The 14,312-nt window shown below is 40.4% G+C and overlaps 1 protein-coding gene across 1 annotated transcript in view; it reads left to right on the top strand.

The window, feature by feature from the left end:
- POLR3B (RNA polymerase III subunit B) overlaps positions 1–12,945 on the top strand; it is a 67,789-nt gene extending 54,844 nt beyond the window's left edge. Inside the window, exons 24-28 of the mRNA XM_042889791.1 lie at positions 416–519; positions 1,453–1,619; positions 3,280–3,393; positions 8,849–9,022; positions 12,368–12,945. Coding sequence (XP_042745725.1) covers positions 416–519; positions 1,453–1,619; positions 3,280–3,393; positions 8,849–9,022; positions 12,368–12,497 — 689 coding nt within the window. The 3' untranslated portion in view covers positions 12,498–12,945. The remainder of the gene's footprint in view (positions 1–415; positions 520–1,452; positions 1,620–3,279; positions 3,394–8,848; positions 9,023–12,367) is intronic.
- Positions 12,946–14,312: the final 1,367 nt, after the last annotated feature.

Genomic DNA, 14,312 nt, shown 5'->3' with positions numbered 1-14,312 from the left:
ATTTTGTTTGTCCGAAGAGGTAATGCAAGAGACCTGATTTCTTTTTTTTTTTCTTTTTTTTTCTCCCAGACAATTATAGTATCAGCTCTAAAAAATAGTTTCACTTGAGATGTTCCAGACTGATGGTCAAAAGCTTCTGGTTGCATCTGAAAACTGTATCTGAAGCTTTCTTCCCTAATTGCTAGCTGACACGTCACAGGGAGCATTATGCAGGGCTATGCTAATGCAGCCAGTCCTGTCACAAGGGCTCTCTTCCAGTCTGCAGGTCCGAGCAGCGGTCACGGTAATGAATCTGGGTAAAAAGTGATCCATGAGAAAGAGAGGAGGAGAAAAACACCGAAGAAAATCTGGTGATGAGGCGTCAGCCCTGCTGGTGGTTTGCTGTTGGTGAATTGAAATATTCTCTCTTCTGCAGGGGTGTGTGGACTGATTGTTCCTCAGGAGGACATGCCATTTTGTGATACAGGGATTTGTCCAGATATCATAATGAACCCTCATGGCTTCCCATCGCGTATGACGGTTAGTGGCTATGTTGTCATTAAAGAGGCAGCGTCCTGCAATAGAAAGTGAAGTTGTTAAGCCAGAAAAACAAAACTGTGTGTATGTGAGAGCCATACAGTCACAGCCAGAATATTCTCCAGTCCTCATGCCACATGCTTGCCCTCTTATGAACCTTCAACCATCTGTTTTGAAACATCCTTCTGTAAAAGGAGTTGGGATGTGGGCTTTTTGTTTGTGCATCACAATCATTTTGTTCCGCATCAAACTATTAGAAGAGCGACCAATTACTTCACTTAAAGTCTTTCCCTCCCAAGTGACCGTGCCCAGTAAGCTGGGCAAAAGTGAGGGGAAGAGCAGAGTTTCAGTAATAGTTCTAGGCCTTAGATCACTGACATCTCCATGGAATTCATGCAAGCCTTGTTGTGGGGCTGTACCATGTACATCAGAACCTGACCTTTGTATGGAACCTCTACTGATTATTTTGTACACCTCTGTGATGTTCTTCCTTTGTTAGCTGCCTTCCTCCTGTTCCCACTGCTGCACTGTGGGTCAGTGTCAAACTCTGCAGCAGTCTCCCACAGCAGAAGGCCACACTGGATCGTGCTCACTTTTCAGACAAGCTGGAAAAAAAAAAAAAGGGAATGTCTGACTCTGGTACTTAAAGGGATCCCAGACCCCGTCTGCTTTTCATCCCTCACTACAGGAATACCTCCTTGTTCTCCTTGGGTTTCTCCCACTGTTTCTGTTGCACACAGTAACACAGGTTGCCATCTCAGGCCCATCACAGAATGGTTTGTGTTGGAAGGGGCCTTTGAGATACCTACTTCCATCCCCCCTCCTATAGGCAGGGGCACCTCCCACTAGACATCTCCCTTACTAACGCTGTGATTGATCCAGGTATGTTCTAGCATATGCTGGTCAGCAGGCTGTTAACTCTGCTTTTCCTTGTAGGTAGGAAAGTTAATTGAACTCCTGGCTGGGAAGGCTGGGGTCCTAGATGGCAGATTTCACTACGGAACAGCTTTTGGAGGCAGTAAAGTGAAGGATGTGTGTGAAGATCTCATTCGCCATGGTTATAACTACCTAGGGAAGGACTATGTAACATCTGGTATCACTGGGTAAGAATTTGCTGCGTAATTTAGCTGTCTGGGGGAGTGGGGAAATGCTGTAATGTGACTGGCTATTGTAGGAGACGTGAAAATCTGCTGAGTTCTCCTGTATGGCAAAAAAGTTAAAATCAAGGTTTTCCTTCTGAGGGATTGGGAGGAATTTCAGTTTTCTTTTAGCAGCAGTTCTTGTATGTACTTGGAGTCAGATGAGCATTTTCATAGTGATTCTAATAGTACTGTAAAATGTAGATTTGGAAGCAGGTGTCTGTTCCTTGGGAATATTTTTTGTGTGCTTTATTTTATTATTCCTTTCACTTACACAATGATTCAGTCTGGCATTGCACTCTAATCTGCAACCTTCCTGCTGTGCCGATGGGACTGGCTTCTGAGGCATGGAGTTCAAAGAACACAAGATAGTTTAGGAACAGGAAAAGGCCATATGGTTCCACATGCCTGCCTTCCAAAATGTATCTTAATCCCACCTTCCTGCTATTTTTATTATTCTCCAAGTCCGTTTCTTCTCAAGGAATAAGTTCGGATCTCTCCTGTAAGTTGTTTTATTTTTAATTGCTATTCTTACCAACTTATTCCATATGTTGTTTGTCTTTTGTTTCAAGACCAAAGATTTTTTACACCTTACATTCTTTGTGAAGTACTTGAATGTTTGAAAAACTTTTTGTTGATAACTCATGATTTTAACAAACATGCCTAATCTTGTTTCCCACTGAGAATAATCTTGCTCTAGAATTCTCCCGCTCCTGAACTTCAGCTTTGTACTGATTTTTGTCCTATTTAGAAACTTTTCTTTAGGTTGCTGGTATTCTCACAGGCAAAATTTCATGTGCTTCATGTATTCTTTTTTTATGAAATTTGGAAGCAAATGTGTGTGAAAATTCCAAATACGTATGCAAATTCCAAATGTCTAGTTGCATATTGTTACTGGCTTAAATGGGTGGCTTTTGGATTAACACTCTACCATATCAATAGGGGCTGTGACTGGGAGGTTGTCTGCTGTTTGATTTTGCATCACATGCATGTTTCTAGAAAGAAATGGCTGGCAGTGTGCTGAGTTTTTGTGTTAAATCTGGCTGTTAGTGAGTGCTGAAGGTGGCAACTGGGAAATGACCAAGTATTCTCAGCTGTTGCTTTCTGATCTTTAGTTGTTTGTGCTGTTCTTACAGTTGGGGCTATTTTAAAGACAGAAATCTTCACCTATTAATCCAGCTCCCAGAAATGAGTAACACCCTCTGTGCTGCTTCTAAATGTTCCTGTGTGGATGCAAAGCTCAGCATCTTAAGTGCAGTTCTGAATGGTCCCTTTACCCTGCTTGTCTGAGCCTCCAGTGCCTGCCCAGACAGAGAGTGTTGTGCTGGGCGCACGGCTGCTGAGCAGGCCCCCACCTGCTGCAGATAGAACATCATGTGGCAAGAGTTGAGGAGCTTGTTCCTTGCTTGTCCCTTGATGCAGCAGTGCGTGGTGCTGGCAGTGCACTGCTCTTCTGTTCAGAGGGGTTTTCTGGAGGATTTTCAGACCTGGAAGCCCCAACGCACATTTTAAGGACTTGTGATTCCCGGATTGTTTTAAATTCTTCTTGTCTGTGGCACGCTTATCTCTCTTAAAGTAAATATGTGCTAACTGTGAATGTTGTGTTTTTTCTTAATTCATCCAGGGAGCCTCTGGAAGCGTACATCTATTTTGGCCCTGTGTATTACCAGAAACTGAAGCACATGGTGTTGGATAAAATGCATGCAAGAGCTCGAGGACCCAGAGCAGTACTTACCAGGTACTGTTCAAGGCTGGATGCAGAATTCCTCACCTGCACTCAGAAATATGCTCATCCAACAGATGGGTGTCAAGCAGTTTATTCAGTTTATTCAGCAGTTTATTCAGCAGTTTATTTATTGATGCTTGACAAAAGATGCTGTCAGCTATTGATACGCTTCTACACAGTGGAGCTCTCACAGTGCGCTGTGGTAGGAGGTTGTTCTGAATATCCAGGTGTGCTCTGTGCTGTACAAAAACTGAGTGCTTCTCAGACTTCTGTTAGCAGTTGGTTAAAAAGCACCATGCTCTGATTCTCAGGGCACAATTTGGCCCTTCCCCACTGGACTGTTTTTATCATAGGCATTTTAGGAGGACCAGTTCTCCCCTTTAACAACTGTACTTTTACAAAATAAGATACGAGTAGAAACAAATTAATTTAGATATTTCAACAGTCTGTGATATGGAGCAGGTTAATACTGATGTGGCCCAACTGTAGCACAAACCAGCATTAGCATAACATGCATCCCCAGTACACTGCACTTGGTCTTGCAAAACTTCCATTCAACTGTAAAACTTAATTTAGAGTTTTATGTGGTGATCCACAGTTTTTGTACAATACTGTGCAAGAGAACTGTGCTTTCACACTAATAAATTGCAAAGGTTACAGAGACAACAACAATAAATCTCTGTTTTTATTTGCCTAGTTTAAATATGTCTTCAGTTTCTGTGGAGCTGTGTTGATTGCTCCGAGCCTGAACTTGGTTCTCTCTCCAACAAAAATGTTGATTGCTGCATTGATGTCCTCTTGGGTAAATTTTGAAGATGTACACTAGGGTAAATGTAACAAAAACACCTGGAGGTGGGCTTACATTCTCTGCACCTTTGGGGAGTTGGCAGCATTCTGCTTTCATTGGTGCTACTCACCTTTTCTCCTTGGAGGCAAATAAGCTTTTTGGCTCCAGCTCTAAGGCTGCTTGTGCTCATGAGCTGTATTGCTGACATCCCTGTCTCACAGAAGGTGGCTCAGTGGCACAGTCTTTGTTTTGAGGAGGCTTCTAGTGAATCCCTTAGTCTAACTCTGTCCATCACAGAGGATTATCAGCTAAATCTTGCCAGACAGCTTGCCCTGTCTGCCCACACACTATGTTAGCCACTCGGTCCTCTTAACAGGTGCAGCTTTTGCCTTTCTTACATTGTTACAGAGTGGAGGTGCAGGTCTCTGCTCTACCTGATAAAGAAGTATCTTTCTCTCTTGCTTTTTGCTGCATGTTTCCCATGTATTTTAGCTCTCTCACCCCATGCTTTCTCTGGGGCAAATTGAAGTTGTCTCACACATTCCATAGAGAAAAATATCAAAGATTAAACAGGGAGAGAAAACATGAAAAACTTTTATTTCTAAACTTCTAATAGTTTTGCTGCACTTTCCTTCTTAATTTTTGTGTCATAGCTCCTTGCCAGTATGATTTGGACAATTTGGATGATGATTTGTATAGTGGGAATGATATTCCCAATTACTGGTCTGTCTGCCCCATTTTCTGTGTTAGTCATACTGTTGTCCCTTCGTACGAAAATGAAAACTTAGTCTCAGCTAGAGGTGCACACAGTTGTTTTACTAGAGCTCCTAGCTTATCCAAATCCCTTCATCAGCTTTCATATTGTCTCCCCCAGCTTTCTCAGCTTTTTAGAGATAATGAATTTAAATAAAACTTAAATCCCAAGTCAAGGTAATACTTGTATGTAAAAATGAATGTGCTGTGATTTCCCCCACCCCTTGCTTTGAATCCTTTGTTCCAGTCAGTAACATCACACTATGGAGCTAGGTCTCTTTATTTGACTTTGAGGAAAGCTAGTGAATGTTCAATTTATGCTGCCACTTGACTAGCCCTTTAGGAATTTTCTTTTTTCTCCTCAACTAATTAAACTGCCCTTATTGCCATTGCCTCTGCTGAGGGAGCCTGCTCTGCCAGCTTTCATATTCACTATTGTTTTTTCATCCATTGCACTTCCTGTTAGATTGCCTCTAACATTGTTGGTTTTTTTTTGCCTTTTGAGGTAATCTTGTAACAGCTTCCAACATGGAATTTAGCAATCATCATCTTGAAATACATGTTATTATATATCAAGTGTACCTTAACTGACGGAGTTACATTTCCATCTGAAGTAAGGCAGAAGACTTGAGTTCCCTGAACATTGCTAATGTTAAGTACTGCTCAGATTTAAACAGGACTTTGTGAAATTGCAAAGCAGCACTCTGTCAGCATGATCAAAAACCACCAGGATGTTACCCTCTGAGTTGGCATTTGCTAAATGAAATGCAAGACTTCACTATTTTTTTCCCATGAGTGTTTAACAATTAATTTAAAACGTAATTCTATAGATGGTGTTGTGCAGATGCTCAGTCTTGCTAAATATCTAATAGATAAACTGGTTTTAGTTTTGTTTGTGAGAGAACAGTGTAAGCTTTCTGCAGGCATGGTTGTTTTGATGGGCAGTCAGAGCTGCCACCTGCACGTCCTTTGAACTTATCATTGCCAGTTCCTATTGTACCGTGGAGCCGTAATGTGAGAGTGGTCAGAGTTCCTCTCTGGAGAGCACGGTGCTCCCACCTCCTGTTGGGCTGTGGTTTTTTTAGGTAGTGCCACACTTCTGGGAGATCAGCATTTCAGCCAAGAGCTCTGGTGCAGGCAAGGAGTTGAGGTGAGATCCAGGAGGTGTCCCCTTGCTCATGGGAGCAGGTCACATTTCCCTCCACTGCCACTGAAACAAGGAATGGCACCATGAAGCTGAACCTGCTGCTCTTCCAGAAAATAGTACCAATAAACCCTTAATGTGATTAAACCACTGGAGTTAATTGTCTCATGGGTTTTTTTCCTAAATGCAACAGTTGAGTAGTATGAAGACCACTTGGCCTGATTATTAGTTCTTTTAATTTAAAAAATCCATTCATTTGACGTAAGATTTAAGAGTCTTAAGATCTCTGTTTTCCTTAAAATATGAAAGATGTAATTTTTTTTGTATATTCCTCATCTTATCTTTTGAGTGTCTGCTTTGTCTTCAGAATGTTATGTTCAGAATAAATAACAGCAGCAGTTACCCGTGGCAACAGCTGCAGTGTATGTGTATAGAAGCACAGATGCTTCCTAAAAACTGTCTGAATATTTTAAACGACCCTTAGCATGAAAAATTTTCCAACTCGTGTAAGCTGAAAAAACTCTGATAAACTTAAGGAGCCAAAGACAGACTCTTTTCAAAGGCCAAATCTTGATATTGAAAGTTTGAGTACTTTAGAACTAGACTACTTCCCTGAAAGGAAGGGTTTTATTTGCTTTCTTTTGTTTTTAGTGAGATAATTTTGACATTCAGTGGGAGTGAAACGTTTAAGAGCTTAAGATTGAAGTTGAAATTTTTGTTCATGTGTGCGTGGGTTTTTTTAATGGGATTTCAGCTGCCTTAAAAATCTTCGTCCTCCATCTCTTCAAGGGCTGGAATCGAGACCCCATAGTTTTTTCAAGTGCTTTTATCCTCCCTTAATTGGATTGTGACTTTATTTGGGAGGGGGCAATGGGAGGGGGGTCACGTTTATAAAGCTCTGTTGGCATTTTATCCTGTGGACCAACACCTGGTGAAATTCTTGAAAGTAGGCTTCCAAGTTTAACTATTATTGGACAAGTCAGCTGGTAGAAGAAAACTCGGGCACTTCTAATGCAGTGCTGCAGCAAATGTCTGTGCTCAACTGGACGCCTCAACTGCTTTTAAATCTGCCTCAAAGCGCTTCACAAAACTGCATTCCCACAGGGTTAGGCCTTTAAAACTGTGTCTGAACAGTGATGGTGCCATCGCCCGAGTGGGGGGGGGGCTTGGGAGTTTAATCAGGATGTAAACAGCTTCTATCCATTCTCCCAACAGCAGGGAAAAATAGAAGGTTATGTGAATGAAAAGGGCAATTTGAATTACAAGCAGATTAGTCTTAAAGTTCCACTGTGGTCAGAGTAAAGGGAGCTACTTCCCCTAAAAAACAAACACAGCTTGCATCTTTGGAAGGTCAGTTTGGTCTGGTAATTAGCTATACATTATTATTTTTTTTAACTTGTAAATAATTATTAGATGTTGAAGTGTTTTAGAAATCCTTTTCCCTAAGTTGGCAAAAACTTATTTTAAATCTATCTAATATATTTAACATGTTTAGTAGATTGAAATAATATCAACTAAATATACTCCAAAAGTTATGTATGCATTGTATATTTTATATGATTTACAGTGCCCTAGCAGAAAGGAACAGCACATAAACACTGGCTTTCAATGACCAACAAAGCCTCCTGTGATTGCTGATAACAATTTTTATTCCTTCTCTTTGCTGTCATGCTTCGGGGAATATACTAAGATTGAAGTATTTCATGACATGCATGCAATATATTAGTGCTTCAGGAAGTTAAGATTGTTTCTGCTTCGTAGTTCACTCTTCATATTTGCAGCCCAAGTGCTACTGTGTGTGCTAATATATGAGAGCAGAACTAATACCAAACTACACTGCAGCATGACAAATGAATATTGAAAATTCTGGCCACGACCAACCAAAAATATATATATACTGTTAAGTAATAGATTTTACCTTGCTTTTTTGTCTCAAAATTTTCAATGTCTGTTTCCATTGATTTGGGAGTTGGTCTTGATCATCTCCAGAGGTCGCTTCCAAACCCCTACAATTCTGTGGTTTGTTAAAACTTCCTTCCTTCTGGCACCACGAGGATAAATAGGTCTTTCCAGACAAGTAGTGAGACTTCAGTTTGTGTTGAGGAGCTAGAGAGAGCCCATACAGCACTGAAATTAGTTTGTTGACCATCAGATGTGAAAAAGTAAATGAGATAATTGTTACTGAAATTCTGCACCTTTCTTTTTTTTAAGTAAAGAGTTAGTAGTACGCACACAGCAGAAGGGAGTAGTTGATCATGCTTTTTGTTGCTTTGTTTTGATACTTTTGATTAAAATTGGTCTTATTTTAACAATTTAGCCTCACTTAGTTGTGGTTCATCTTGATGACGCATTCATTAGCTGCTGAATTTTATAGTTTTTATATATAGTTTATATCGTTTTTATATGTTTTATAGTCATTTAAATGACTATAAAATACAATAAACATTTCAGCTAAAAAAGAGTATCTGTATCCAGGTTTGTGGTTGCTAGATATTCTTCTTGAATACTGTTTTGGTCTTGCTTGCTCAGCTACATTCTGTGAGGTAAAGATGTGGCACGACACTGCCGTTGTTGCTCACAGAACTGCGTCACATTGCCAATGCAGGAGCAAAGATGAAATTCTTCAATTTGAATGACATCTGTGAGATCAGCAGCACTGGTTTGTAGAATGTTGTTATCTGATGATATTATACCATTCCTGTAGTTTGAAAGCAGGTATTCCTAGAGTGGTGGAACCTGTGTTCTGGAATTCTTACTGCATTTTCCTAATATTTATTTCCAAGGCAACCCACTGAAGGTCGATCCCGTGATGGTGGTTTACGTCTTGGAGAGATGGAACGGGATTGCCTGATAGGTTATGGAGCCAGCATGCTGTTATTGGAGAGACTGATGATTTCAAGTGATGCCTTTGAAGTGGATGTTTGTGGGCAGTGTGGCTTGCTGGGATACTCTGGCTGGTAAGTTGTCTAACTGCAGTGGTTATGACCTTTTGTAGGTCATGGTGTCCCTTCTTCACTGTGTGCATGTGGTGTCTTTCTTACATGTTCCTATTTTCAAGATAGCCCTCAACTCTAAGGTACATAAATCAACATGTTATAGAGAGAGTAAATGTGCCTCTGTGTGACAGAACTTCGCCCTTGGCCAAGAGTCCCATGACTAAGGGAAGAAAATATCAATTGTGTGTGTTCAAGTTGCAAGTTACTTCAGTGCTTATTTGTTGGGGAAGATGAGGAGTTTGAGGAGGAGGATTCATTTCTAAATATTTCCTAATAACGTTGGAAGTTTGTAGCATCTTGGATATCAATATCAATTAGGAAGGGCAGGACGTTGGGCTTTATTTACTTTGGTTCTTGGAGAGTAATTTTTCTGTGATATGGGAGGAAGTAAGGCATGTTTTCAGTTTATAGACATAGAAGTGACAGCTATCCTTTCTTGCTGTGGTCAAATCTTTCTTCAGAAGTGTGTCTGGCCAGAAAGAACTCGCCGTGCTTGCTAATACCAGTAGCAGTTCTGTTCCCTATGGAGCAGAAATACAGACAAAGCCTTGGTTGGTGATATTTAGTTGGACATTGCCCTACTGGCTTTTGTGCAATAAACATTTTTAAGCTCTTGTTTTTTTTTGCGTGTGTATGCACTGTATGTAACAAGTGAGCCTTCTTTCTGATCCAGGTCTTTTAAAAGTGCTGCAGCACAAGTAAGAGTTGAAGGCAGTTGCCTGGAAGGAAGAGCGTGCATGAATTCAAACAACCGCTTCTCACTGTGTAATGCAGTGCCTTAAAAATACCCTCATGCAGATGTAGTACAATTGAAGATTGAATTTCAGAGACTGGATTCAATGAAAGCACGTTGAAGAAATTGGGAAGTTAAACATTAGAGATAGTGTTAAACTTTGTTTTTAAAGGATTGCTAATCCAAATGCTTTCTGTTTTGAAGTTTGTAACATAACAAAGTTTAATAAGTTTTTAAAATAACTGAAAGAAGCTCTCAGACAGAGCGAGACATTCTTGCAGTTGAGTTCTGTGAAAAGCTGTCTGGAGTGCAGGAGTAATCAAAAAGAGGTAGATTCTGCTATGTAATACACAGTACCTACCAGTAGCCAAAGCAAGTGGCCCTATAATGAGCATCACAGAGGAGACGGTCATTAAGAGAAACTCACGTCTTCCAAACTGGCTTGGTCAGTGATTCCAGCATTAATCAGGCATTGCTGTGAGAAACCTTGTGAAACATATTGTTTGGTGGATGTCATTAAGGACAATTGTCCACAGGAAGATATGCTCTCCTCCCAGACAGGGACTAGCAGTTGGGTATGTCTCTCTGCAGCACACTAACAGTGCATCGGTGTTGGGGCCTGGACTGGTACTTTTCGTGGAAGGGGACTGTTGTGGCAGTGACAGAATTTGTCCCCATAAAAGGTACAGGTAGAAGCTTGCTGCAACAAAACCAGCTGCGTGCAGATCCTTCAGCTTTGCTGTGCTACAGAGTTATGTACTGAATTTTTCGAATGAAATTTGGTCCTTTTTTGATGATGATAAGTTATTCTTTTCCATAGAGTCTGGGCATCTTAAAATCTTAAGATCAGCTTTGGCACTGTTGCCTTTTTCTGTTCAATGTGGCATCAATCCTAAACTCAAATGGTCTCTTGGATACTTCAATTTCTATGATCTCTGTTGACAGTAATTTACAATTTGTGCACATTGTATCTTGTAACCTTTATGGATGATCCTTGTGCACCTACAAAACAGGCACAGGAGGGTCTAGCTTCAAGGTGTGGTGCAGTGAGTAATTTGGATTCCTCAGCTCTTAGCTGCTGTTATCAAACACTAGATTACTGCTGATAATCAGAAACGTTGTGACTCATCAAGCTTCCAGGGCTTGCAAAGTATTTGTTTGTTTGTTTGTTTGTTCTTAGTACAATTGTTTGCTATTTGCTGTCATCAAAAATTGCTTCTGTTTAGGCTACTTCACCCTTCGTAAAAACACAGCTATCACTATAAATTTGGACCAAGTTAATAGTTATCAACCTGTAATTGATGCCCGTTCTGATTTAAGACATCATAAACTAGAGAAATGTAATTAAATCTTCTATACCGTTAGTTGTCAAATCTTAGATGATTTTCAGGAGGAAAAAAAAAAAATACCCCAATTATGGAGCATGAGGAGGTCAATTTTTCAGAACATCTGTTGGGGATGTTCTTTTAAATATATCCATAAAAGAGAAGTAGCATAGTCAGGGAAGAGCAACTGCGAAGGAACTAATGGTGAGTTTCATAACCAAGAACCTTGCTTAACATCAGTCAGCCTTATTAGGCCTGGCTGCAGTGACTCCCTCAGGCCCTAGATCAAGGTCACTGATAACAGAAACAAATGACTAAGCATTGGCTTTATTGCAGATGTTCGTTCTTTATCTCATTCTGCACCACAGAAGCATGTAGCTGCTTGGAACTTTAGACTGTCTTGACTTTATGCTGAGAATATAAATATGAAATATATAAGCAGAAGGAGAGTAGGCCATTAGGGAGGTGCCGGGACACACTCTGTGTTTGCAAAGGCAAACACATCAACTTTCATCATCAATCTTCCAAAGCCAGAAGATGGAGAATACAAGAGAATGAGGAAATACAGAGGTATAAACAGAATAAAAAGGAAATATTCTTTCCCAGATTTTAATATCATTGTTTGAGTAAAGAGTGCAAAGACTACGTGTTAAAGCAGTTTTACCAGATCTCCATCTCTGCAAAAGATTTTGCTGTTTCTACAGAGGGACCTAAGGAGAGAGATGTTCCTTTTCAGAGCTAGGAATGTGGATTGGTTTCAGGCAGCTTAGTAGGGTAACATTGTGAATAAAGGAAAAAAAAATCCCAACTAAATGTGATCTTTCGTTCTTCCTCCCTCTTTTCTGTGACTGTCTATAAGATGGAAACTGAATCATGAGTCATGTTTCAGAAATACTTTGTTCTGTTCACCTTCTTTCTCATTATGTAATGCTGAATATTAGTTGGCAGTTAGGCAAGTGGTGAAGAAGTAGAAGTCAGGCCTGTTAACTGCTAAGCACTGTGATTCTTGTCCAAGAAAAGTGCAGGTTTAACATGAAGCTCTTGTTGACGTCAGTCAGATTTATTTAAGAGCCTAAAGTTGTGACTTCCTTAAGTGCTAATGCATCTCCAGCACTCACCTCCTTCTGGGACTGAAGGCAGTATTTAAATGCAGGTGGACAAAGGAAATGGTGGATAGTGGCAACTGCTCTTTTCTGCAGAGCTTTATTTGTGCATAAACTCTGACTTTCTTTTTGCTTGTTTCCACAGGTGCCATTACTGCAAATCATCTTGTCACGTGTCTTCTCTGCGGATACCTTATGCCTGTAAACTCTTATTCCAAGAACTGCAGTCGATGAACATCATACCTAGGCTAAAACTAGCTAAGTACAACGAATGAACAAGAAAAAGAAGAGAAAAAGTACTTTGTATAAATTGAAATCCAGCGTATCTAACTGAAAGATTTTTTTGGTGTACGGGAGTAACTCTACAACCTAAGTGGGCAGAAGGAGGTGCAGACCAGTTGTAGGAAATCTTTTGTGTGTATTCTACCTGTTTTAAATTCACAGAAGACACTTCATCAGTAACATTCACTAGTAGTTCTGAAAGCATTGATGTGTCGTAGTGAACAAGGCACGAGGGAATGGTGGAATGAAGTCATGATCCAGCAAGGCACATCCATCCCTTTCAAGGATGTAGCAACCCCATACTCTGTTTTGAAAAATGTTTTGCTGGACTAAGGCATGAGCTGCCCTCAGGGCACATCCTATTCAGAGAGGTTAAAAACATGTTTTACAGACTAGTGGAATATGAAAGGCTAATAAATGTTTTAAATAATTGTGCCCGAATCTGTGGTGCTGTGTTGTGTTAAGGATGGTGAAGCCTTCTCGTAATGCCTAAAACATTTTGCTATTCCTAAAGCATGTTGTTAAAGCATTAATTAGTCAGTCTTAGAGATATGAAAGAACAGCACCTAAAGAATTTGAAATAGTCATTTTTAAGTGCAATTTTTTTTTATGAGATACAAGGTCTAAAGAGACCTAAAGGAGCAGATGAACCAAGAGTTCACTCAAAACCCTAAACTCTCCTGAGTCCTTTCTTAGGAAAGCACATTTACCTTTTTAACTGAAGTCAGGAGGAATTGTGAGCATGTTTAGGTGCTTGATAGAAATATACTGCACTAGATCAATCAGAATGCAGAATATTGACTGTGAAAGTCCTGAGGTGCCCTCTGCCTCTTCATACAGCTGAATTGTGGATGCTGATCCTGACATGACTATGCCAGTCACGTTGCTGCTGTTCTCTTAGCCACATAAGAAGCACAAATGAGTACCAGCTTGAATAGACTTCCTAAGCTGCTAACAAAATATGTAAACTAGCAATTTTGTGTCTTAGGTTACAGACAAAATCTGAAAGGGGAGATTTTATTCTCTTTTTTCTTTTTTCTTTTTTTTTTCAGTAGGACTGATGGCAATGTAGATCTCAGCACAGCACATTTGGACTGGAAAAGCTCTTGAAGCACCTCTACTGAGATCTGAACAGCTCTGGGTTATTTATGATGATTTATAGCAGAATGACATAAACCAAAAATTGTCATTTGCGAACTACTAGAGGAAGGGGTTAATCAACAGCCCCAGCCAAATTAACAAACTTGTTTTTCTCCATGATTGCCAAACTGAGGCTCGGGTGCACCACCAGAGGGAGTGAGCCTCACAGGCTTTAGCACGTTGATGGGAGAAGTGTTGACTTGGCACAAGGAAACCACTCTTAGGATAAAGGCTATCCAGTCCTCTTTTAAGTGATCTCCTGGCTTAAGAGGTCTGAACTACAGGATGTTATCAAGACTAAGCAATGCAAGCAATTACACCTGCAGAAATTTAAGCAGACGCAGCAGAGAAGAGTAAAGTAGCATGCTCCCATGTAACCCTGTTGAGAGTACAGATCTGTGTGCAGTCCTGAAGGGGGGACCTTGCAGCTGTTATACCTCATGCTGTTGAAAGCATGGCAATGGCTTTTGAGAAGATCTTGAGACAGTAAAGGAAATCCTCTGTTGTAGTTTAGGAAGCCGGTTGCAATTTTAGCATTGGGTGTATCCAGCAGAGCACAGAAACTAGACATGTCTAGGAGCAAGGGAGAGTCATCCCCTATGAACTGCTTTGGTGATACTTGATCAGCTTCATTTACACGTTATTGTTGTCTCGCCAAAATCTGTGAA

Source organism: Lagopus leucura, unplaced genomic scaffold (genome assembly GCF_019238085.1).
Source record: "Lagopus leucura isolate 7727_CA_CO unplaced genomic scaffold, USGS_WTPT01 Super-Scaffold_100159, whole genome shotgun sequence".
NCBI classification, from domain to species: domain Eukaryota; kingdom Metazoa; phylum Chordata; class Aves; order Galliformes; family Phasianidae; genus Lagopus; species Lagopus leucura.
Note: the sequence above shows the minus strand (reverse complement) of the source record. Positions and strands in the feature narration are given on the sequence as shown.